General features: G+C 36.0%; 1 protein-coding gene across 1 annotated transcript; it reads right to left on the reverse strand.

Moving 5' to 3' along the window:
- Positions 1-15,063: 15,063 nt before the first annotated feature.
- Positions 15,064-20,912, reverse strand: LOC126722464 (diphosphomevalonate decarboxylase 2-like). The gene is made up of 10 exons (XM_050425623.1): positions 20,612-20,912; positions 19,819-20,017; positions 18,252-18,315; positions 17,840-17,903; positions 17,656-17,736; positions 17,040-17,126; positions 16,310-16,467; positions 16,155-16,203; positions 15,781-15,905; positions 15,064-15,615 (listed from the first exon to the last, which is right to left on the reverse strand). Exons 1-10 carry the CDS (start codon positions 20,816-20,818, stop codon positions 15,393-15,395), a joined length of 1,257 nt encoding a protein of 418 aa, XP_050281580.1. The 5' UTR covers positions 20,819-20,912; the 3' UTR covers positions 15,064-15,392.
- Between the last annotated feature and the right edge of the window lie 4,554 nt (positions 20,913-25,466).

Raw genomic sequence — 25,466 nt, forward strand, 5'->3', positions numbered from 1 at the left:
CTACCCATGAGCAGATACCGGACCACGGCGATTTGAATCCCACCGGACCAAAGCCTCCATGACGATCTGTGTCACGCCGATCTGAGGCCCAAAAGCCAATATTGAAAGAGAGGAAAAGCTTTCAAGGTGAGAGGAAGAGAGGAGAGAGCGTGGGAGAAAGAGAGAAACTTTGAAAGTGAGAGGAAGAGAGAGAGTGAGATTAAAAAGTAATTTTCTGGGTTTGTTCTTGTTCTTGTTCTCTTTCTGGGTTTTGAATTTTCTGGGTTTTTGAATTTTCGTACTTTTCTAGGTTTTTATTTTTATTTTAGTTTTTTTCTTTTTTTTTTTTCATTTAGTTAAAATTTACAAATTAATTTTTTGTTTTTAAAAAATGATGTGGCATTTGTGGGTATTATTTTAATATTCTTAATTTTTTCCATTTGCCAGTTGTGCAGTTTCCATCTCTGATGTAACGTCAAGGACTAAAACGAGACGCGTTTTTCAAGATAGGGACTAAAAGCGGTAGAAAAAAAAGTTAGGAACCAAAGTGAGAATCGAGTGAAAATGTAGGGACGAAAAAGGGTTTTATCCCATTATTAATTAATTAGTTATAATGTCATCAGTTCGACCATCAGTCCGACCCTAATTGAACTAGAAAACCAATAACAAATCCCTTTTTTGCTCTTTGATTGGTCTAATTTTTATAACCATTAAGAAAAGTAACCACTTTGGAGATGTAACTAACCTTGTGAGAGATAAATAATGAACAAGTGTTGTTTTTAGAGTTGTTTGTAGAATTTATTACACGTATGAATATAAATATATATATATATATATATATGTATAAATATATTCATAATTTAAAATTATTAATTAATTAGTTATAACGTCATCAGTTCAACCATCAGTCTGACCCTAATTGAACTAGAAAACCAATAACAAATACCTTTTTTGTTCTTTAATTGGTCTAATTTTTAAAACCATGAAGAAAAGTAACCACTTTAGAGATGTAACTAACCTTGTGAGAGATAAATAACAAACAAGTGTTGTTTTTAAAGTTATTTGTAGAATGTATAACATGTATGAATTGAAAATGGTTGATAAAATTTTGAGGGGAATAAAAGTGAAGAATAAGAAGTAAGGAGACTTTAGTCAACAATAATACTGTTTAAATAGGATGCAAGTTCTTCCCCATATAAGTTAAATTCTAATAGTTTGAACCGTACAACTAGATATGTCAATTAACTAAATATAACACAACAAATATCGAGATGGGACAATACTCTGAAACAAACAAGTTAGTAAAATATACACGGAGATTCACTTCTACTTTCCTTTTTCTTTTTCTTTTTCTTTTTCTTTTTTTTGTTGTGCAAGCAAATCCACATGCAAAGAACCTATGTTTTTTCACATTGTGCGGACAAATCATACACATGCAGATTTTTTTTTTTTTTAATTTATTTTAATTTATTTTATTTTTTACAATGTGCAAGCAAATCAATCACCTTTTTCATCCTGTTGTTGGCCAGAATCACCATTTTCTCTCTCTTCTATCCACCTCCTATTTCGGCAACTCAATTGACACGCTTATAATTTTATTTTCCTCTCCTATTTCGGAAATTCAATTGCCACACAATACCCTTATTTCTCTCTCCTATTTTGGTAACTTTACACGATTACCTCTCTCTCTCTTATTTTGGCAACCAAATTGCCACAATTACTAATTTTTTTTACCATTTTTTCTCATACCTTTTTTTTTTTTTTTTTTTTTTTTATCTCTCCTCTCTCCTATTTTCAATACCTTTGCCCTTTTAATTTTTTTTTCTCTCTCTCCCACTCTCTCCTATTTCAGCAACACAATTTCCACAATTACTTTTTTTTTCTTCCCACCTCCTATTTTGGCAACTCAATTGACACTCTGAAAAATTATTAGGTACTTTTAGAGTACCATAAATGTGTACTCCCTCTTCTCACATAAATGGTGGGTCCCACCATGAATGTAATTAGTGGGACCCACCATTTCTTGTGAGAGGAGGGAGTACGCATTTATGGTACCCCGGGAGTACACAATAATTTCCCATAATAATTTTTTTTCTCTCTCCTATTTCGGCAACTCAGTGCCCACAATACCAATTTTCTCTCTCCAATTTTGGCAACTTTATGATTACGTTTTTTTTTTTTCTCTCTCCTATTTTGGCAACTAAATTGCCATAATTACTATTTTTTTTTCTCGTACTTTTTTTTCCTATGCGGCTATATTTTAAGGGTCATGTGTATATGTATTATAAGGGACATCCCAATGAAACGTATTCAAGTTTTTTTTAAAATAAATTTTTATTATATTATACCTTTTAATATGTTCAATGTTTATATTGACAGTAGGAAACACTTATTTAATAATAGAACATTTCTAATATACACAATTTTATTGTTGCCTAGAAATCCTCCAAAAACTCCTATTTCCTTCTCAGCTAATTCTTTGCCTTTAAATCCCATACTACCCATGCACTAATCACTAATGTTGATTTTTTTTTTTTTTTTCCTTTTAAATTGACAGCACCAATGCCGATATTTTCATCTTTCTTCCAACAATAAATTTGATTTCACAATTATTTTCCTCTCTACTCATTTTTATTTTATTTTTAACTTTTCTTAGTAAAATGATGTATATGTGAGAAGCCAACTTTACTCTTTCTCTAGTCTTTACACCAATCTTGTATTTCAACTCTATAACTTAATAACTAAATAATCAAATTTATATTTGGTACTCAAAATAATTACAACATTATGTTGTGCTAAAAGCCAACTAACCGATTCTCAAAAAAAAAAAAAAAATGGAAAAAAAAAAAGAAAAAGAAAAGCCAACCAACCAATTTTAGAGTTAAGAGGATTTATAAATGCATTGTATTCATTAATTATAAAATAAAATTATGAACTTAAACACACCACTTTATAAATAAATAAATAAAAAGTTTACATTCATAGGTGTGGGGACACTAAAGTCCGCCTTCGGGAAGATCTCCACAGATCACTACTACTATTTACATAGCTTTAGTAAAAATAAACAATAAGGGTTAAACACTCTACAATTGGAAACTAAAGCAGTTGATTTCTTTAACTGCAAGTATTATAGTTTATATTGAGGTGTTACAATAGGGAAATCCATGGGCAGCACCATATATAGTTCAGGGGGTTCAAATGAATTCCCTGAGCTAGAATTTTTTTTTTTTTTTTTTTTATATATAATATTTTTTTTTTATTTGACCCTCCTAAATAAAAATTTGAACACTCTGACTCTAAATTTTTTTAAAACCCACTTGAAATAAGTTTACTTATGATTCTTAACAATATTTTGATCTTTTTAAATACAAAAAAGGCCTAACAACAATCCAAATTTATCTAAAATCTGAGAGAAATAGTAAGCCCAACAACAACGTAAAATTTTTTTTTTCATCTAAAATTGTTTTAAAAAGCCCATTTAGATCTTAATAAATTTGAAATAAACCAATCGAAAATTCATAGTTTACATTGTACTATCATTGTAATATTTACATTGTTTCTAAACAAATGTGTACAATATTGTATAGTTTTGTAAATGTGTATAGTATAATTATCTATAATATAAATCTTATATTGATAGAACAATGTAAGCATATACATGTCATAAACTAATAAATAAAATTATTTTAAGCGGTAATAATTAAAATTCACTTAACAACAACAATTGACATGTTCATTATATTAAGAAAAAAATATGTCAAATGAACCTCTAATTTATTTTTTATTATATTACTAGTACGTATTATAGACAAATTTGTAATAAGAAATCCATTTAGACCGTAAGAGTCATATTTTACCTAAGATGTATCTTCTTACTGACCCCCCTAGAAAAAAATCCTAGAGCCGCCACTAGGGAACTCTCACACTCTTGTGGTGCATCCCATAAATTCTCCTTCCCTTTCTATTTTTTCAGATCTCTTTTTCTCTCCCTTTTTTGGATCCCCCCACCTTTTGCCTTTGCCTCCCCCTTTATAACTTCAATCCTTGTTCTTATTATTACAGCTATCCTATTCCCCTCCAAAATCTCAAGGATTTTTTTCTACTTTATCGGTCTCCTCTCCTTCTAGTCTTGGAATTCTAACTGCCTAGGTGTTACGTGTACTGTTTAGGTTGTCTTATGCACAATTAATGCCGCAGGGGTTAGGTAAGAACCCCCTCATTAATGTGGAGATAAAAATCCTTTTCCTTCTTGCACGTTCCAGAAGTTTCCCATGGTTACTAGTGTCATTTGGAGGTCATACATTGATTATCTGTGATGCATGCCTCGGATAAGCTAGTGCTTTCTCTTTCTCTACGGGGATGAGTTTACCGTGGTATTCAAATTTGTCCTCAATACTTAGGATGATCTAACTTTTAGCTCTTTCGTGGTTTATCACCCTTTGAGCCTTCCCCTCAGCACACAGGTCAGGCCCAATGAATTTCCCATGGCCCAGTTACTTCTTGGGCTTAAAGCCCAAGTGAAGACTGTTCCACTCCCCTATTTTTCCTTATATAAAGGAGGCTTTGGCCCCTTTTTTCTAGTTCCTCCTTTGTTTTCTCTCTAAAACTCTGAAAGTTTTCTCTCTCTTTTCTCTTTGCTACTTCCTTTTTTGACGACCTTCAGGCGACTTCCAGCGACTTTCCCTTTCTCTGCCTTTCTTCCACATCGTAAGTCCGTCTTCTCTTTCACTCTTTAGATTTAGTATTTGTCATTTCCTTCTTCTCAATTCTTACTTTGCCTATAATGGCGAAGTTTAAACCTATGGTAGATACTCCTGAAAGATTAGCTAAGTTTAGGAGGAAGTATAACTTCCCTGAGGATGTAGAGGTGAGCTATTGTTCGGAATCTAAGGCAATACTCTCTAGAGGGGAAGGCAAAGTGGTGACCCACTCATTGCCGTGGTAGAGGGGGGGAGTTAGGATTCCCATAAGTGATCTTCTCACCAATTTCTTACGTCATTTTAAGGTCTGTCTTAACCAATGTACTCCCAACATTTTTAAGATAGTTAGTAGCATAGACACTCTTAACAAGAAGCTCGGATTAAAACTTATCGAGCACGACATCAACTACATCTATAGTTTTCAAGATAGTAAAATCTCTGGGTTTTACTTTAAAATTCTTCATGGAGAGGTGAGGCTCATTTCTAGTCTTCTGGATTTCGACAAGGAAACAAAAGGAGACTATTTGATTGTCTTGGGGAACTGGTACCCCCACGGGATCCATTGCCCCACAAGTGCGGGTAAAGCAAGTGGGCAGACTTTGTAGGATTTTTTCTTTCTATTATCTCATTGCCTTTAATTTGTTTTATTTCCGAGCTACTTTTAACATTCTATATGACTAACGTTTGCCTATTTCTTTCTTAGAGGATCACGCAATAAAGAAGAAGTGGCAGCTAATCAACTCCACAAATTTGAATAGACTACTGAGATTCATACTGATGGTCAGCTTCGTGCAGCTTACCTAATTCTCGGATATTCCCCTGTGTATCGAAGCTTCTAAACTACAGGAAAGGCTATCACTATAAGGCACCCTTTACTCCCTTACATAGACGTTTGCTACAAGGGATACATCCTCTCCCCTTCTGAACGTGCACCTCAAGAAGAAGGGTGATACTGGAGCAATTCTCCTCCTCCTTTCACTCCTGAGGACTTAGGAGTCATTGTTGTTGTTTCCACCTCGGTTGATCGTCCCCAGTGTAAAAGAAAGAAGAAAACAAGCAACATTGAAACCCACAGCCCTTCACCATCCCGAAAGGTGCCAAACATCCCAGTAGCTATCCCTTTAAAAGACTCTCTTGTTAAGATGCCGCTTCAAAGAGGTAGGGTCACCCTTGCTCAAATTTTGGGTACACCCATTGGGCCTCAAGGTCAAACACCTCCCTGGGTTGCAACTACTTCTACACCTCCTCCAGCTCCTCCAGTTGTCACGGCAACTACTACCCCAACCCGTGAAATTAGAGCTGGGCATAAGCGTCCAAGGGGGTTGAGCTCCGAGCAACCCTTAACCATCCCTGATTTTGAGAATTCTCCTCTGGACTTGGGTGATTCCCAGGTTGATGCCACAGGTGCACCAGCCTATATAAAGACATTTATGGTGGACGAGGAAGCTCTTCCTGTCACAGACAAAGTAAGGCCCTAAAGGGATGGTCGTGAAGGGAAAGTGTCCGAGTGCGTAGGGAAAGCTCTCCTTCTTCCTGAGGACATGAAACATTGGGCGAAGTGTGATGATGAATCCCTGCTGCTCAATATGAAGAGGGAAGCTATCATGGTAACAAGCAATCCTTATCTCATTTCCTCCCTTCTCTTTTTGTTTTTAGTCAAATCTTGTTTTTGCACAACTCTTGGCAGGGATATCAATGTTCTGTGGTAATGGAGGAAAGATAATTAGTAGCCAAGGCCAAGATTGAAGAGCCGATCACTGACAATGAAGATCTCCTAAAGAAGATATCAAATGTGATGAACAAAGTTTCAAAAACTGAGAAGCTTCGAGCCAAGGCCAAGGAGAACACCAAGGCCATTACCGAGAGGAAAGAAGGTCTAGAAAAGGAGGTGATGGAATTGAAGAAGGGCCTTGCAGAAAAAGATGTTACTCTACAAGGCTACGAGGCAGCTGATGATACTAAGATTCAAGAAGCCTACTATCAAGGCCAACATGATTGCATCGCCTTCGTGAAGCCTAAGGTGCAACAAAATTTGCAGGTCTATTTCTCTAGGGGATGGTTTGCTACTTTAGACAAGCTACAAGTGTTTCATCCTCACTAAGCAAGGAAAGCAACATTCCAATTCTCGAGGAACTTATCATCATCCCAAACCCAGAGATTCAAGCTATTATCAACGACAAGTCTCCCATCTGCAAAGTAGAAAGAGATGGTCCTATTGCGGGGTCAGGAGGAGAGTTGACTAGCTCAGTAGCCATGTCCACAACTGAAGAGCTGCCTTGTGCTTAAGTTCTTTATCATCTTTTTTTTTTTAGACTGTTTCTTGAACACTTTTCTAGTTTGCCCGGTTTTCAAAGGGCTAAAAATAACTTTGTATCTATTTTTGCCAAGTACTTTAGACTTCTATGCAAAAGAATATTTCTAAGTTTTTGCATTTATTTGTGCGTCCCATTCATGTTTCCTGAACTACATTAGATATTCACCAATTTTACTACCATAGCTTATCCCGTATAAGTTTCATCATTTGCTATTCGAGATTCAATTTAAAAACCAACTACTACTTCTTAGAAATATTTAAAAATAAGCAAAAGTTAAACTCGTTTCTTACCCGAGATGTTGATATAAGTTTTTCACCATAGAATTTATTTTCCTTATTTCATCAAGCTTTAATCTGGTTTCTTGATAGTGCTTCTATGAAATTTTAATTTTGTTCTTTACCTAGCAACCCCGAAGTCGGACTAAAGCAGGAAAATCAGTTTAAAATTTACCCTAAGTAAAGACAGGGTCTAGTACCACAAGGTTTTGCCTTTTTGAGAAGTTTTAGTTTCATTCCCTGTTAGTGACTCTGGAATCAAACTAAGATAGAAAACTCAACTTAAAACCCACCCATGACAAAGACAAGGTCTAGTACGACGGGGTTTGGTTTTCCTTTATTATTTCAATATCCCGGGTCAAGCTCTTGCAAGCTTTACTACTGCTTATTAGACTGAAATAAAACAAGAGTATAAGCAATACATATTTCCCATATAATATTCAAAAGTAATACTTATTCAAGTTAAATACATTCCATGGTCTAGCTATAGGTTTTTCATCCAATCCTCTAGCCGATAAACGCCAACTCCAGCAATGGATGTGACCCTATAAGGCCCTTCCCAAGTCAGACCAAGCCTCCCCATAGCAGGATCTTGGGTGCTCCCCAAAACCTTCCTCAACACCAAATCACCGAGAATGAACTCCTTGCTCTTGATCCTTCTATTGTATCCGCGACTGATATCTCTGTTGATAATTCACTAGCTTAACTGAAGCAACGTCTCGGCTTTCTTCTATCAAGTCCAAACGCGTGTAGAGTAATTGATCATTCTCCCCGACTTCAAACACGTCAGTCCAAATAGTTGGTAGTCTTGTTTTCACGGGTATCACAGCTGCTACACCATAGGTCATTGAGAAATGAGTTTCTTCAGTTGAACGCTGTGGAGTGGTTCTATATGCCCACAAAACACTTGGAAGTTCTTCAGTCCATCGTCCTTTCGAATCATTCGGCCTCTTCTTCAAGCCATTCACAATGGACTTATTGGTTGCTTCGGCCTACCTATTGCTCTGAGTATAAGACGGCGTAGAGTACCTATTAGTAATCCCCAATTCCGAGTAGTACCGTAAAAAAGCCTTACTATCAAATTGCAAACCATTATCTGATATGAGAACTTTCGGTACACCAAACCATTTACGAACCACTTGACATCCGTATCTCAGATATTTGCAAGGGGCTTGGCTTCTACCCATTTAGTGAAGTAATTTGTTCCTATTAGCAATCATCTCTTATTACCCGTGGCCCTTGGAAAGGGTCCTACTATATCTAGCCCCCATTGGGCAAAAGGCCATGGGCTGGATATAAGGTTGAGAGGTCCCCCGGGTTGGTGGATACTAGGAGCAAACCTTTGGCATTGATCACAAATTTTGGAGAACTCCAATGCTTGCTTATGCATGCTCAGCCACCAATGTCCCTGCATGAGGGTTCAATCTGCTAACGACCTTCCTCTCGCATGTCTTCCACATATCCCTTCATGCAACTCTTCTAGAAATGCTTATATTGCTTTGGGATGAACACACAACAAATAAAGTCCTGAATATGACCTCTTATATAATTTCCCTTTTTTGAAGACCCAGTATCGTGGAGAACTTCATCTGATTTGCTCGGACTCTTTCTGGTCCTTGGGTAAAATTTCATCTCGAAGATAGGCTATAATGGGATCCATCCAACTTGCGGATGGATGTATGCTCAAGACTAAGCCCCTATCAAAAGGAGTTAGACTGGAAAAAGGTAAAAGTTCAACCGAGATAATCCTTGGAAAGGGATCTGCCACCGAAGAAGCCAGAGTAGCTAGAGAGTCGGCATGACTGTTGCTCCCTCTAGAGATATGGGAGAACTCTACCTTTTTAAAATGATGCTTTAGTACCCAGGCCTCCTTCAAGTAGTTTATCATTCTATGATCCTTAGCTTTAACACATCTACCTCCTTTAAGTGTATACAGTCTACCCCTATTCATCTAGACATCCTCAACCCCGCAAGGAGTGCCTCATACTCCGCTTCATTGTTTGATGCGGGAAAACAAAGTCTGAATGATCTTTCTATTCTAATCCCTTCCGGAGATATGAGTATAATTTCTACCCCTGCTCCTCGGCAGTTTGACGCTCCATTGATGTACACTTGCCATACTTGTTCTCAGGGGTCCCCTGCTTTGCCCTCTCCTACTTTCAAAACTTCAGAATACCCAGGAGTGAATTCCGTAATGAAATCTGCTAAGACCTGCCCTTTGATAGAGGTTCGGGGCCTATATTGAATATCAAAAGCTCCCAAAGAAGCCCCTCATTTGGCTATTCTTCCCATAAAATCTAACCTTCTGAGCAACGCTTTCATAGGATGCTCGGTTAGAACAACTACCATATGGGCCTGAAAATAGTGGGGTAACCTCCATACTGCATGAATTATAGCTAGCATAGCTTTTTCTAAAGGGAGATATCTAGTTTCTGCTTCCAAAAGAGTCTTGCTGACATAAAAGATTGGCTTTTAAACTCCCTAATTAAACCTTAGCAGAACAGCACTCACCACATGATCAGTCACAACTAAATACACATACAATGTTTCTTCGAGTACGGGCCTTAACAAGATGGGAGCCTGAGAAAGGTACAACTTCAGCTCATCAAATTCTTGCTGGCACTCATCTATCCATTGAAAATATTTCCATTTCTTCAGTACCTGGATAAAAGGTGACACCTATCTACAGACCACGATATGAACCAATTAAGAGCTGCAGTCATCCCGGTAAGTCGTTGTACCTCTTTTGGGTTCCAAGGAGACTTCAAGCTTTGCAAGGCCATAATTTGATCCGGATTTACCTCGATACCATGATGGGTCACCAAATAGCCTAGAAACTTCCTCAAGTTGACCCCAAAAGCACATTTTAGGCATTCAATTTCAAACGGTGTTTCCATAAAGTGAAGTTTTCTCTTGGTCTTCGAGAGCCAAAGCTATCTGATAGTATCCTTGGAAAGTATCAAGAAAACTCATCTTGGGGTGCCCATAAGTTGCATCAACATATTGGTCTATCTTTAGCACTGGAAAATGGTCTTTTGGACATGCTTTATTCAGATCTGTGAAGTCCACACATACTCTCCACTTCCCACTCTTCATTTTTACCACCACTGTGTTAGCTAGCCACTCGAGATAATAAACTTCCTTAATTGCCCCAGCTTCTTTCAGTTTTTCTACCTCCTCTTTCACTGCCTTAGTATGGATATCTGAGGACCTACGAGGCTTCTACTTCTTTGGTGGAGACCAAGGGTCAACATTAAGCCGGTGACAAATAAACTCCGAATCCACCCCAGTTGCTTCATATGGACTCCATGCAAACACATCTAAATTGTTTACTAAAAACAAGATTAACTCTACTTTCTTTAAAATAGGAAGGTTAGCTCCTACCTGGAAATATCTATCCCCAAGGTCAATACATATTTTCTCTAACTGTTCACAAGTGCCCTCGGGTGTGGACTGTAGTTGCTATAAGGGATTTGTTGTTCCATGCTCTCCCTCCTACTTATGCCCTACAGTAGCTATCTAGCATTTCCGTCCCATACATTGGTCTTTGCATACTTCTACAATACCCTGCTCGGTTGGAAATTTCACCTTTTGATGAAGGGAAGAAGGTATTGTGCTCATAGAATGGATCCAGGGGCGTCTAAGGATGGCTGTGTAGGGAGAGTACAAATGTACTAATATAAAGTGAACCATTTCTTTTCCTCCTTCTACTTCCATGGGTAGGGTCACCTGCCCGACTGGCACAATAATGCTTCCGTCAAAGGCCACTAGAGGGCTGTCATGCTTCATCAAATCCTAAAGAGTAAGTCCTAACCCTTCATACAGATCTAGGTACATAATTTATGCCCCGCTCCCCTGATCTATCATAACTCTTTCAACATTGAAACCCCCAATCCACAACGTAACTATCAAGGCATCCTCATGGGGTTGAACAGTACCTTTCAGGTCTTTTTTTCGTAAAGTCAATGCTTTCAGCCTCCTAGTGTCTCCTCTTGGGCACATGTCCCTCTAATGCTAAGTCAGAGGCTGAGTTCACGGTCAACACCCTAGGTGGTGCTTTAACAGTCTCCACTTGCTTTCTAGTTGCATGTATTACCCCAATGAGCCCCCGAGCTAGTGTCGATGTTCTTAAGGTGGTCCCACCTTTTTTGGTCATGTGGGTGTGAATCATCTCATAATAAGAATTCTCCCAAGTATCCTACCTTCTCAAGCTGGAGCAAGTGTTCCTTTAGGGTTCAACAATCCTCAATCATATGCCCACAATCCCGATGATATGAAAAATAAAGGCTCTGATTCCGTCTGGTTACATCCCCACTCATCTTGTTTGGCCAACAAAAATATTGCTCATTCTTAACTTTTTCCACAATTCGATATACAGGCTCTTCATACAATGAGCTAACCACTTCAAACCTTGGTTTCTGAGCCTAGGGAAAGAAATCCCTCCGAGGTCGAGGAGCTTGCTCCACCTTAACCTCTCTCTTCTCCACTGTGAGTGCCTTTGCCTTTGCCTTATCATGCAGCTGATCATCTTTCAATCTCTTATATTCCTCCACCTGCTCCATTAGCTTATTCATATCTGTGACTGGTTTTAATGCCAACAAAGCCCTCAAGTCAGAATCAATGAGAAGCCCATTTTGAAGGTACTTGCAGCAATTCCCCCATTATCTCCTCTGATCTCATTGTACAATTCCTAGTTGTGATTCGAATAAGCTATAAGTGTTTTTCCCTCCTTCATGGATAATGAGAGAAGTGAAGCAAATGGCTTCGGGGTCCTACTGCACGTCACAAATCTAGCCCCAAATGCTCTGATAAGCTCGTTATACCCTCAGATAGACCCTTTCTCCAACTCATCAAACCATCTCATAGCTATCGACCACAAACTAGAAGGAAAAACTTTACACATCAGGGCCTTGTTCTTAGAATATATGGTCATACTTTGATTGTTATGACTGACATGCTCTATGGGATTTGTCTTACCATCGTAAATTGTAAAAGTTGGCCTAATAAACCTCTTTAGCAGGTCTGTTTTTTATCTCTTTCGAGAATGGGGGGATTGAGATATATGATTCAAAGCCTTACTCATAGCATCCTCACTGGAAACGTGCGGTGTTGCAAGGACCCTAGAGTGAGGGAGTGGTCCTCTAAACCCCCCTTCCCCACCTTGCTCTTCTCTTCTGACCTTGTGAGGAGGTGGAGAAATTGTTCTCTCCCTAAAAGGAGTCTTTTCTCACTCTTCATAATGATGGGGTGATTTCCTATCCCTCCTCTTGTTTCTATCACCCCCCCCCCCCCCCCTCGTCCATCCTTACCAAAATGATTAGGTGGTGGACTTGGTCTTCTCCGATTATGTAACTCTTCATCCTTATAACGAAGCAACTCTTGGTCCTTTTCAACATTCCTCTACAGCAAAGCCACTTGGTCCCTTAACCTTTGCATCTCCGCATCCCTATTAGCGTAAGGTGGCCCCTCTGTGTTGGTAGCTGATCTTTCTCCTTGTGGAGTTGGGCTTCGCTGATGCCGAGTCTCCTTGTGAACCTCAGAACGCACACATCGATCCACATAGATAGACTCTTCTGAAATGCTAGGTCGCTCTAGATGTGTTGGACCACTCCATGATTAGTTTGCCATCATGTCCCACAATGCAACTCTTGAGTCTTCTACTTAGTAGAGCTTTCCCACAAACGACACCAATTGTGGGGACACTAAAGTCTATCCCCGGGGAGATCTCCATGGATCACTACTACTATTTACGTAGCTTTAGTAAAAATAAACAATAAGGGTTAGACACTGCACAACAGGAAACTCAAGCAGTTGATTTCTTTAATTACAAGCATTACAGTTTATATTGAGGTGTTACAATAGGGAACTCTCACACTCCCGTGGTGCATCCCATACATTCTCCTTCCCTTTTTATTTTTTTAGATTTCTTTTTCTCTCTCCTTTTTGGATCCCCCCACCTTTTGCCTTTGCCTCCCCCTTTATAGCTTTAGTCCTTGTTCTTATCATTACCTGTTCCCCTCCAGAATCTCAAGGATCTTTTTTCTACTTTATCAGTCTTCTCTCCTTCTTATCTTGAAATTTTGACTGCCCAGGGGTTATGTATATTATTCAAGTTGTCTTATGCGCAATTAATGCAGTAGAGGTTAGGTGAAAACCCCTTCATTAATGCGAAGGTAAAAATTTTCTTCTTTCTTGCACATTTCGAAAGTTTCCCGTAGTTGTAGTGTCATTTGGAGGTCATACATTGATTATATGTGATACATGCCTCAAGTAAGCTAGTGTTTTCTCTTTCTCCGCGGGAATGAGTTTACCGTGGTATTCAGCTTTGTCCTCGATATATATGATGATCCAGCTTTTAGCTCTTTCGTGGTTTATCACCCTTTGAGCCTTCCTCTCAGCACACAGGTCAGACCCAACGAATTTCCTGTGGCCCAATTACTTCTTGGGCTTAAGGTCCGAGTGGAGACTGTTTCACTCCCCATGATAGGCATGACTTAAATATTCAATCTAATTTACGACGACTAATCATCAGTCTGATGGATAGTGCTCATAGTTTAATACATTGTTGCGCTTGCGAGTTGAGAGTTTCTCGCTTATATATGTCAGAATTTCTACCGCTTTCATAGTAATCAAGAAAAGGACGTAAAAGCAAATTGCCTCTTGCTCTGGCCATGGTAAGATGTGAATGAGAGCGGTGATAGATGGCATATATATATATATATATATATATATATATTGTGGGCACTCTTGTGTATTGCATTTAATTCTTTAGATTCACCCGTAACTATCCAGTTGTATGTTGTATTGATTTTCGAGGTGAGAATCTTTGCATACCATCATGTTTTCACATAAAGAATAAGAATCTCTGCTACTTCGCATTTTAATATTTTTTTTTTTCATGCAAAATCTATGCATAAGTTGTCTGAGATCTTTTTTGCTGAGAACCGATTCACAGATTGCTTTATAGGCCATCTGCAATGAAATGAGGTCATATATGACGTATAATTTCTAGTTTTTGCAATGAAATGAAGTTATAATGCTAGAGATCTCCGGCATATTTATTTATTTATTTTTTTCACAAATAAGGAATTGTTTCGGTCAAACAAAACTACCTGACAACAATTTTCTCCCTCCCACTCTCTCTCTCACCAATTTTGGCAATGGTGTATTGCCACATTTTACAAACAATTTTTTTTCTCTTCCCTCCTATATTTCGCCAAAATTCCTCTCTAATAATTGGCACTTTAATTGCCACAATCCAAAAAAATTTCCCTCTCCTCTCTTCTATTTCGGCAATGGTATTGCCACAAACAATCCAAATTTTTTCTCCTTTCTTCTATTTAGGCAGTGGTATTGCCATAATTCAAATTTTTCTCCCCTTTTTTGGTCAGTTGGGCAGTCCAACACAGGCACAAAAATTGGGCAGCAGCAATTTTGACAATGGTATTGTCAAAATTGCTTTCTCTCCCTCTCTTCTCTCTTCTACTTTTTCTCATAATTTCGGCGACACCATTGCCAAAATTCACCTCTTCTCAGGCAGCTAAATAATTTGAACAGTAACTTGTGTTTAAGCAATATTTAACCAATAGAAAGAAGATGAAGCATACCCCCTCCTCTTCTTCCCTCTCTCTCTCTCTCTCTCTCTCTCTCTATCTCTCTCTCTCTCTCCTTTTTATAACTATTACCTGTTGGCGTGTGCCAATTTTATCAATTTCTTTTGGTAAAATTGTACCGATATATTTGAATTTCAATATGATAAAGAAAAAGAAATTTGAAAAAAAAAAAAAAAAACTCTTATTCAAACAATTATTAGGGATTTACCCAAAAAGTTACAAGCCTTGCGAGTTACATTTGAAATTCTCGAAAAGCAATAAACAACTTATTCTTAACCAAGTCAAAAAGATAATGAGTACGTAACCCTCATAAATTAAACAGCAAAAAATAAATTACAACTACACAACAGAAGAACCATAAACAGAAATTCATGAAGAACAATTTAGACAATCATTTCAGTGACCACAGGCACAATATAAAAGATATTTAATTGAAAAACTCCCAAGGCTCAGAGCGTCGATTTAGCCTGATACAGAATACATAAAGCACTTGAAACGATTCGTCCAAATTTACCTAGGTAGCCCAGTTTCAGGGTTGAGAAGAGCCTGGCTCTTATCAGAAAGCAAAACTGGACCTCTCCCAGGTCTTGTGCAGATGAAATAACTAACATCCCCCCCAAATTTATGGGATGGAATGTTATCTTTTGTCTCGGAAGGTGGTGGCAAAGCGTCCACATCCTCTTTCCCCTGAATCCCAGCATCTTGTAGGATTGACTTATCACCAATAATATAACTGAAAGAAAAAAAAAATGAGTGAAAAAAATGGTCCCTCATGAAACTCAACCTGGGCAGTGCGAAAGAAAAAAAATATCTCTAGACATTTGCAAAGAAATTGTTCATAGATTTTTCACCAATTTATCTCCTAGCTGTAAAACACTAAAACCTCGCGGCAAATTACCTGTTTAAATCCGTATCTGCATTTGGAGGGAAATGGAAAAGCAGCCTCCGAAGCAAAAGGCTGGCAGCTTTTCTATCACGTGCAATCATCACTGCATTCGGCCCCGCATCAAAAGTATATGCCACCTGTCAGTTCTCTCAATCTTAATTATACATTCAACATAATCAACCTATATTGTTTGGTAACAAAAGGATTAGGCAAGGTACTTGATCATTTACATATTTTACATTCTTATATCACTGATATCAAAATAATCAACATGGTTACTGACAGTAACAGGATGAGAAGGGGAAGGTTCGACCTATTTTGAAAGACAAATCATAAAATTAAACAGAAAAGAAATTTGGGTGGGGGTGTGGGGGGGGGGATCAAACCTGAGGTACTCCTTCAGAACGATTCCACTTTTCAACAACACTGATTATCCTGAAAAATAGTGATTTCATTTCATCAATATTAAATTCAGGGGATTAATGAAAAAAATATAGAAATAATCGATAGTGTATACCCAAAAATTTAAAGCAGAACTTGCCTATGGGATGTATCATTCATGTAGAATATTGGGGGAGATGTGTCTAGGCAAACAGCATGAAACTGGTTACTATCGGTGCAAGTCAGTTGTGCAAAAGATGCAAAATCACGATTTTTTATGGCTTCTTCCATTTGTACTATGCGTTTGGGTACTATTTCCTGTTACAATGCCAAAAGTGGAACTCAGAAAGCTGAATAGACAATGGAACTTAAAAAAAAAGGCCTTGAGAGAAAGAGGGGAGGGGGAGGAAGGCAGAAAATGTGATTAAATTCAAAATCAAAGAGAAACTTTTCTGAAAAATAACCATGCAAGTTTTAATATATTACTATATCCAATATTCTATGCTAATTTATACAGCAAAACTTGAGTTAACTCTTAAATTTCTCTCTTGGTTTCTTCTATACAACAAACCAAATCTAATTTTCACCTTCAAGTATTTCGGGGTATAAAAGTAATTTTAGCCATGATTTTTTGCTGTCTTCCTCTCTCAAAATTTTCCCTCTCTTTTCTCTCTCCTAGCTTTTTCCTATCTTTTCTCCTTTCAAGTAATCCAATTTATCTCAACCATCAAATCCATAATCAATAGAAAATATTTTAAAAAGAGAGAACCATGTACCATGTGTGAAGCCCCTGCTAGTTTCATGAAATGACTCTAATTAAACCCACAAATTTTCTGTTTCTGAAAACAGTGACCTTTTAAAAGAGAGGAGGAAAGATATACAAAAACTACCTTTGCTCTATGCTTTAATAGCAAACTTGTTTCGACAGTTTCACGCATTCCACTGGTGCTACTTGTTTCCTTCTGCCTTGAACTTACCTAAAATCAAGACCGAAACATGATTGTCTCTTGTAGAAAAAATACAGGCTAGTAGGCAATAAAACAAGACTGCAGATATGGATTTGAAATATACTGCCCAATAAAAAGTCACCAAATATTTGACATTGATTGGAGACACATTTGAGACAGTAGTGTTCCTATTTGAAAATCAATAGAATGATCATGGAGATTGACTGATCAGAAAGGTCGACCTACATCGTATCTAAATTCAACAATTTAAAACACACCTAAAGTATCTCATCACAAAACAGGAGAGACATCCAACAGATAATCAACTCAGAGATGAATTTGGCAAGCCAAACTACCGAGAGAACTTTAGAAACAAAAAAGTACAGCATAAACTGGAGGAAAAGAGGGTCTACTGCCCATGTTTCCAATTTTCTTTCTATTTCTTTTCTTTAGGGTTGCCCCTCTATACTTCCCGAATGCTTGGGTTGCACCCCATCAATTTTCTTAAAAAACTTTGATGTATTCACAGAATAGAAGGAAAGAAAAAAGAAAGACATACCACTGCAATAATAATAACAAGATCATCCCAGTGTTTCTCATCTGCCAGTTGAACTGCAAGACTGTCCCTTCCATCCCCATCCTTAACATATCAAGGTACATAGAATCAGAACTAAACACTCAAAACGATATAATGATTTCTTGACAAGAGGCACGTAAGATGAATATGGGAAAACAAAACTTACTTTTCCCATGATCCACTTGACAAAGCCACCATATAAACTGCGACAAGCACTGCCTGAACCTTGTCTGTATTAATTTAAATAAAGAAATTTTAAAAATGCGATTGCCAATTACAGAAATATAAACGTACAAGACATTTAGTCAAAGCAACCTGCACCCTTTTTTTTTTCATAAGTAGTAAATTTTATTAGAAATTAATGAACACCAAGTACAAAGGAGGTATACTCAATATAAAGATAAAGCAAATAGCACCCTTAAAATTGATTTGGTAAGTCACACATTCACATTCAACAGGTTTTGAGCCCATGACAATCCATGACCTCACCTTACTCTCCACCCATTCTCATGGGAGGTATTTGAGCACAAATCTCAATTGGCTTAAAATTGAATATATAACAACAGAGAATGAGATACCTTGCAATAGCAGAAAGCTGGCTTTGATCTTCTTTAGCATTCATTAGCTTTGCAAGTGCAAAAACTGCAAATAGAAAAAAATAATTAACTATAAACATGCTATAATATGTAGTCTTTTGAAGTCATTTAGAATAAAAAGGGTTACTATGAGGTCATTTGCAATAATATGTCAACTTTTTACATTCGATTATAATTATGCTAAAAATCAAAAAAGTTGAAATTAGTTGTAAATTATAGAATAGCAAAAGATATTCTTGTCTCTAATAACACACGCAAAACTAAGAACAAAAGATATTCTAGCATGTACAAACAAGTTGTTTTGGGGCATATGATAGGGTTTTACCAACAAAGTTCTAACTTGAATATTATCGGAAAATGTACAGACTTATGCACAGTTTCAGAATTGGATTTATTTATTCCATTCAAGACTTACGTTGGCCCATTTGAAAAGTAACTGAGAATTACCATAACTTGATGATGCAGGATGTCTAATTTGGCAGTCTCCAAATTTTGCAAAACAACATCAACCAAGCCTTAGTCCGAATTTTTTTGGGTTTGTTATGAATCCTCAAGATACTAGTCAACGAATTTGTCTAGCTTTTTTGTTCCCTCAACTTAAATCACTCTTTTCTGAATACAACCAAACAATCTCAAGTGACTTTTCCTCATTTTTTTTTTCCTCAATAAGGGACACCCCTATCTTTAAGCTAATTTCTTCATTTCGAATCTCATATTTCCCTGTATTTCCACTTATCAATTGTAATATTCTCATGTCAACTACAATCATTTTATGAATATAACAAACCAACATAAAGTACCATTGAGCATAATTGGTCTTATAGCAGTCTTATAAATTTTTTCCTTTAACTTGGTAGTCTCCAAAAATAAGTTGCAGGAACAAATATGTGAATTCAACTATAGGATAATTAATTAATTGATAGTTCTTCAGTTTCTACAAGATACTGTGATTCACTGTTTAATGATGTAATACTAAGCTTTTTTCTTCAGATACATGTTTTTTCTTATATCCCTTTGTAATTTTTCTTTGGACATAGCTTCCAAGAAGTCCATGCAAAACAACAAGAAACAAAGGTAAAATTTGGAGGCGGGTGAAAAATCTTCCCACTGCCAAAAAATAAGAAGAAAAAAAATGATGAATCTTTATATTGAACAGTCATGATTGGATAGTTTGGCTTTTTTAAAAGATAAGAAGAATGGTCATGCACTTTTCAGAATACACTTAAGCTGGAGGTGCGATTAATAGAACAGATCCATTAAAATGTGTATAATCAATAATTTTTAATGAGGCTAGACTTAAGGAATAAACCCATATTGTCCTTCTGATTCTTTTTTTATTTTTGATCAATATAACAATAAAGCAGCTCAACACCAAAACCCTCTGATGTTACTAATTTTTTAAAAAGTGAAAACCAACTCAATCATTATTCATATAGCAGGAATAACCAAGCTGACTGCTCAAATTAATGGAACCTGACCTACTAACATACTGCAAGAAAATAATAACTGACAAGAAAAAAACCTAAATAGGGGTAAATAGATCATCTACCAAGACAAGCAAACCCAGCAGCCGAAGACGCCAACCCAGCAGCAGTAGGGAAATTGTTGTAGGAAGCAATATGCAAATGCAAATTTTCCCAATCTTTCTTTGCAATTTTGATACCCTTTTCCTCATCCTCAACATCACAAGCACGACTGCGAATTTCCTTCAGACAGCTTTGGAACCTGCCTCCAGCAAGGGAAATCTCCTACACTAACCAAGAAGAGCAAAAATCGCCACAAATTAATTAGAAAAGTAAAAGTATCACAAGAATATTTGATAGCTGAAAAGAAAAAAAAAGTCAACTTTTTTGTTTTACATTTGAAATAAAAAATTACATTCAATTTTTCAAAGGAATTTTGCTTTCTAGCCACAAAAATGATTAAACTACGATTAACATTAAAATTTCTTTTTCCTCCATTCCTCATCAAATCTAAATAGTAAATACCACTACTATTAATCCAACATGATTAATCAGTTAACATTCAAATCTTCAACTTCTCTTTCATTTTGTTTGACAATTCGATAGTTAGGGGAGAGTGCCACTCTTGACTTCAATTTTTCTTTCATTTTCCAACACTTTCTCATCAGCCAAACTGATAATAAATATATAAAAAAAAACCCATTTTTTTGGGGGGCTAAATGATAACAAATCTACCCATCATTAAAGCCAAATCTGAAGTCTGTATCCTTAAAAAGCTAATTAATTAATCAATAATAAGCATGAAGTCAATTCAAATCTCTTTAAACTTTTTTCCCAGGAAACAAACACAGAATTCAGAGAGAGAGAGAGGAAGTGAACCTTGCCATTGAGCCACATGCGGTCCTGGTCAAAGGAAGGGCTGACAGCGACGGTGGTGGTGGTGCAGAGGTGGGCGGGATCAAGAGTAACACTGATGCTATCATTGACAGGAAGGATGAGGGTTTCGTCCCTCTTACCCCAGTACTTGATCACCGCTATGTTCGTCGGAGTCTGCGCCGTCACCATCCGCACCCATTTTCCTGCCATCACTACTCAGACTCTTAGGATTTAGGATTTTTTTTTTTTTTGAATAAGAAAAATGTGAATATGGAGAGAGGAATGAGAGAGTGAGAGGGAAATTGTTTTTATATAGACTAGCACTATATGAAACAAAATGGTTGGTTGGTTGTTTTGTTTGTTTGTTTGTTAGTTCCTGTTCTTCTCAATGGTTGAATTATTTTTTAGGCCCTACCGCCATTTTTGAAAATTATTTATTATTTAGCGTTTTGGATCGGCCGGAGGAGCCTATTTTGAATTTTTTTTTTTAAATAAAAAAATGGGTTTTTTTGGTGTGACCTTATCATTCTCATTTTACAAGATGATAATGGGTATGAGACTATCATTCGAATCACTTCTTTCTAAGTACAAAAATAATGACTTTTACCATTAAACACAGTGTGGTGGAAAAATTATAAGATTCTCGTTGTAGTGGACAAGTGAAATAATCTACTATTCTACTAAAAAGCTCACACTTATTTAAAATTATTGTATTAAAAAAAAATTTAAAACAAAAATTAATTATGACTCGATAATTTTAAATAAGTGAACATTTTTTAATGAAAAAATAAACAAATAACATGATCAACTCAAGAAATATATCATTTCTCACGGTAGAGCTTATTTTAGAATTGAAAGTTAGGAGGGAAGACCATTTATTTTACTTTGGGAATTGGGGAGTTTGTTTTGATTAATTGTTAACAGTGCACACGAGATTTTACGGGAAATTGGTACAATGTGAATAAAATCTAGACCTACCTACTACAACAAACTCTCACGTGCCAGCAGAAGGGGAAAAAAAATTAAAAATTCACGTGATGCACATTCATGTGTGGACTCTGGATGGATCAGTACAGTTGGACCCGACTTTTAGTTATATCAGTCGGATTCAAGTTTGATGTTACAAGGTTGACCCCCAAAAAAAGAATTTGAGAGAGTGGGGGAAAAGATAGGTAGATAGTGAAGGATAGGAAATCACATTCAAACTAACACACAATCTCAGCTTCAACTAACTTGCTAGGATTCAAATTGTTTCGACAGAAGGAGACAATTGGCGACGGATTGAACTATCCAAAAACTAATCTTATTCAATTCAAGTGTCGGGTTTGAAATCAAACATAACCAAACCGATTGATAGAGATTTAAAAGGGCTTCCAAATCAAGCATAGATCTAATGAACTCCACCCCATTGTCCTTTGTCATTTATCATTTTAAATTCGACCACCACGTATGGGAAACTGAACAATCAAGATCGTGGTTCTTTATAGTCAATGGCAATTTTTATGTGTCATTGTGTTAGAACTCATTTCTCTCTCCTTTGTGTGTGTATGTGTTTGTTTCTCAAAAAAAAAAAAAAATGGCAATTTCTATTATTTTTCACTCGTTGTGGTTTGGTTTAGTTGTTGTTCGAACCTCAAACCAACTAAACTTAACCCGTAGTTGTGCCTAGTGAGGGAGAGGGAGATAAAACATTGATGATTTTTTTTTTTTTTTTTTTTTTTTAATTCTAAACATAATGGTGAACTTCTCATTCGCATTAACTCACTCAAGTTTTTCTTTTCTTTTCCAATTAATTGGCCAAAGGAGGAGAGGGTGGGATGTGAACAACACATAGGATAATTTGTTGGGTTCATCGAGTTCCATTGACTTTATGACTTATGTAATGACATTTAAGGGCTTCTTTGGTATTAGAATTAAATTACAAGTTTTTGTTTTAAGTTTCCTATAACCTATTTTCAAAAAAAACTATTCTTCAAGATCATTATTAAAACATTGTTTTTCGAAAACACATCTAGGGGTGTTTCCTGTTTGAGGAATAATGGTTAAAATTACTGTTTATTAAAATAATAATGTTTTTCTTACATCTCTCTCTCTCTCTCTCTCTCTCTCTCTCTCTCTCTCTCTCTCTCTCTCTCTCTCTCTCTCTCTCTCTCTCTCTCTCTCTCTCTCTCTCTCTCTCTCTCTCTCTCTCAACGACAACAAAGGGGGTTGTGGTTGCTCCACAACAGCTTTTGTGACAAAGGTGTGATCAGATCTCCAGATTTTAGCTTTGAGATTGGATCTAGGTGGTTGCAATAAGAACTTTAGGTTTTGGGTTTGTGTCGAATTTGGGAGTAGTACCTCCACAAACAAACCAAAGCCACTAGCAACAACATTAAAACAAAGGCTTGCAATACATGTCTTTCACTCTTTTGTGATAGGCTTCAATTTTGGGTTTGTTATGGGTTGTATAATTTTTTATTGGATGAAAATTGAGACTAATTTTTGAATGAAAAATACATGCCAAACAAACCAAGTTGTGTTTTGGGTTGAGCAAGCACATTTTGAAAACAATTTTGCATAACACCTACAAAAATTGAAAATTGAAAATACAAAACAGTTTTAAGTTACCAAACAGGCCCTAACCTTCTTCTTTTTTTTTTTCTTTTTTTGAGAACCACCTTCTTCCATTCATTCAAATTTTCTTCTAAACCGCCTTTCTTCTAAACAAAATACAGAATATTCTATGAAGGAAACCTTTCTCAAGTATTAGACTTAGATATTAGATAATTTTTTTGCATACTGACAGTTAGAAGGAGATATTGGAATTGAGGTTTATCTACTTGTCATTTTGGGCAGGGTAATAAATTATAGCAATAGATACTTTTTTTTTTTTTTTTGCAATAGATACTCTTATTTGGCCACAAAGGGGAAAAAAATGCAGATGTTTATCTTTGGAAGCCATAGTTAATTACAATAGTCGTTACAAGAGACCAAAAAAAGGAAAAAAGTTACGTATTAATATTGTGTTATCCCTAACACACACACACAGCTTTGATGAGTTGATTTCTAGGATTTTCGGTAGGAATTAACCAAAAAGACACTTGAATTAGACCTTTTTTTTTTAATTTTATTCCTTGAATCCCAAGTAGACTAATTCAATGAAATTCAACTTGCTAGGGTTGCATTTGCACCACGACCAACCCTAGCAAGTTGAATTTCATATGGCCTTTTAGTTGTTTATTTTCTTTTTTACTACCAAAATAAATAAAAAATAAAAAACTTGCTAGGGTTGGTAAGTTCACATCATTGTTGACTTTTTATGAGTTTTTCTAGGGTTTAATAATTTTACTCACAAATGAAACATAGGCAATTGTTGACCTTCAATGGTTTGACTATGAAGTATGAACAATATGTATATTTCATGAAGATAATTTAATGGTTTGACTATGAACTGTAAATGGTCTGACATATATGTCATCTCACAAACTGATTAATTTCCCACTTTCTAATTTTAATAAAAGAATGAAAACGAGAAGTGTCATATTCTATACATATGTTGTTTTCAATGGCCATGTGAAAGGAATAATGGATGGTTGGTGGAGGTGATTTGAACATATTGACCCATTTAGTTATATAACAATTTGATTCTCAAAAAAAATTATATAACAATGTGTAGCACACGCCATTCACCAAAAATAAAAATTTTCTTTAAAAAATAACAATTATTACATGTTAATAAGTGTTTTTTTTTCTTTCTTTTTAACAAATATATAAATAAATAAATTTTGGGATGTCCAAAATTCTTGGCGAATTCCAATAATCCCAAGCTCATTACTCTAAAATTTGATGTATAATTGAAGATGAATGAGTTATAACCTTATAGGTGTATTGAAGAGATAGCAATTATACAATCATCATTGCATTCATATTTATTGTATGCATTTGCAAAACCAAAAGTATTGGGATGATCCCTCTATCTTAAGCCATGTTGAAGTAAAAAGAAAAAAAAGTCATGAGAATATGTCATATTGCCATCATCCTTTCCTTTCTAAGAAAAACAAAAAACACAAACAAATTCTTTGCTCCAGAAAAATCCACATTTTCTAACCAAAAAAAATCCAACAGTTTAAATTTTTAAACTATATTATGTAGCATGAATCTAACATAAGGTTAACTATTTGTTTTTCCCATTTATTAGGTAGGCATGTAACTTTTTCTCAAAAAAAGTAGGCATGTAACTCAGTCTAACTTAACGTGAACAAAGTTGTATGAATTTATAGTCTGGACTATAAAATATTGAACAATTTATTCAAGACCATTAAAAAAAATCAAAATTTAAACGAAAATTTAACATGAATTACTTAGTGCTTGGATATCTGTATATGTGTATTCATAATATGAGTTATTAAATTTTTATTTTTACACAAATAACATATTTGATACCAATAAACATAACAAATAACATATTCAATTTCTAGCTTTTTCTCAACAAAACAAGAAAAAGAAAAAGATTTCTAGCTCAAAAATATATAGCGTGGTCATCCAGGGGCACATCCTAGACAATATGAAATTAATGGTGTGTTTGGATATCGCTTATTTTGCTGAAAATTTAAAATTGAAAACTGAAAACAATGTAACAAAGTAATTTTTAAATATGTGAATAGTGCATTGGGACTCATTTTTAATGAGAGTTTTGTTGAAAAAATAGGTTTATAGGTCCCGTGAACAGTGCACAGGACCCATTTTCTTATATCTGAAAAGCGCTTCTCAAAAAAAAAAAAAAAAAAACAAAACGTAGATGCAAAATCAGGCTGTATCCAAACGGATACTAAATAATTGAATTTTTTTTGTATCATATTTTGTTTAATGACTAAAA

This window comes from Quercus robur, chromosome 4, assembly GCF_932294415.1.
Source record: "Quercus robur chromosome 4, dhQueRobu3.1, whole genome shotgun sequence".
Classification (NCBI taxonomy): Eukaryota; Viridiplantae; Streptophyta; class Magnoliopsida; order Fagales; family Fagaceae; genus Quercus; species Quercus robur.

Bases quoted from the DNA above. Each gene is read 5' to 3' on its own strand.
- LOC126722464 (XM_050425623.1), bottom strand. From the start codon at position 20,818: ATGGCAGGAAAATGGGTGCGGATGGTGACGGCGCAGACTCCGACGAAC. The intron at 18,316-19,818 runs GTAGATGATCTA...TTCTATTTGCAG, and splicing joins TGCTGGGTTTGCTTGTCTTG to TTTTTGCACTTGCAAAGCTA. The intron at 17,904-18,251 runs GTATCTCATTCT...AAATTAATACAG, and splicing joins CAGCTTTCTGCTATTGCAAG to ACAAGGTTCAGGCAGTGCTT.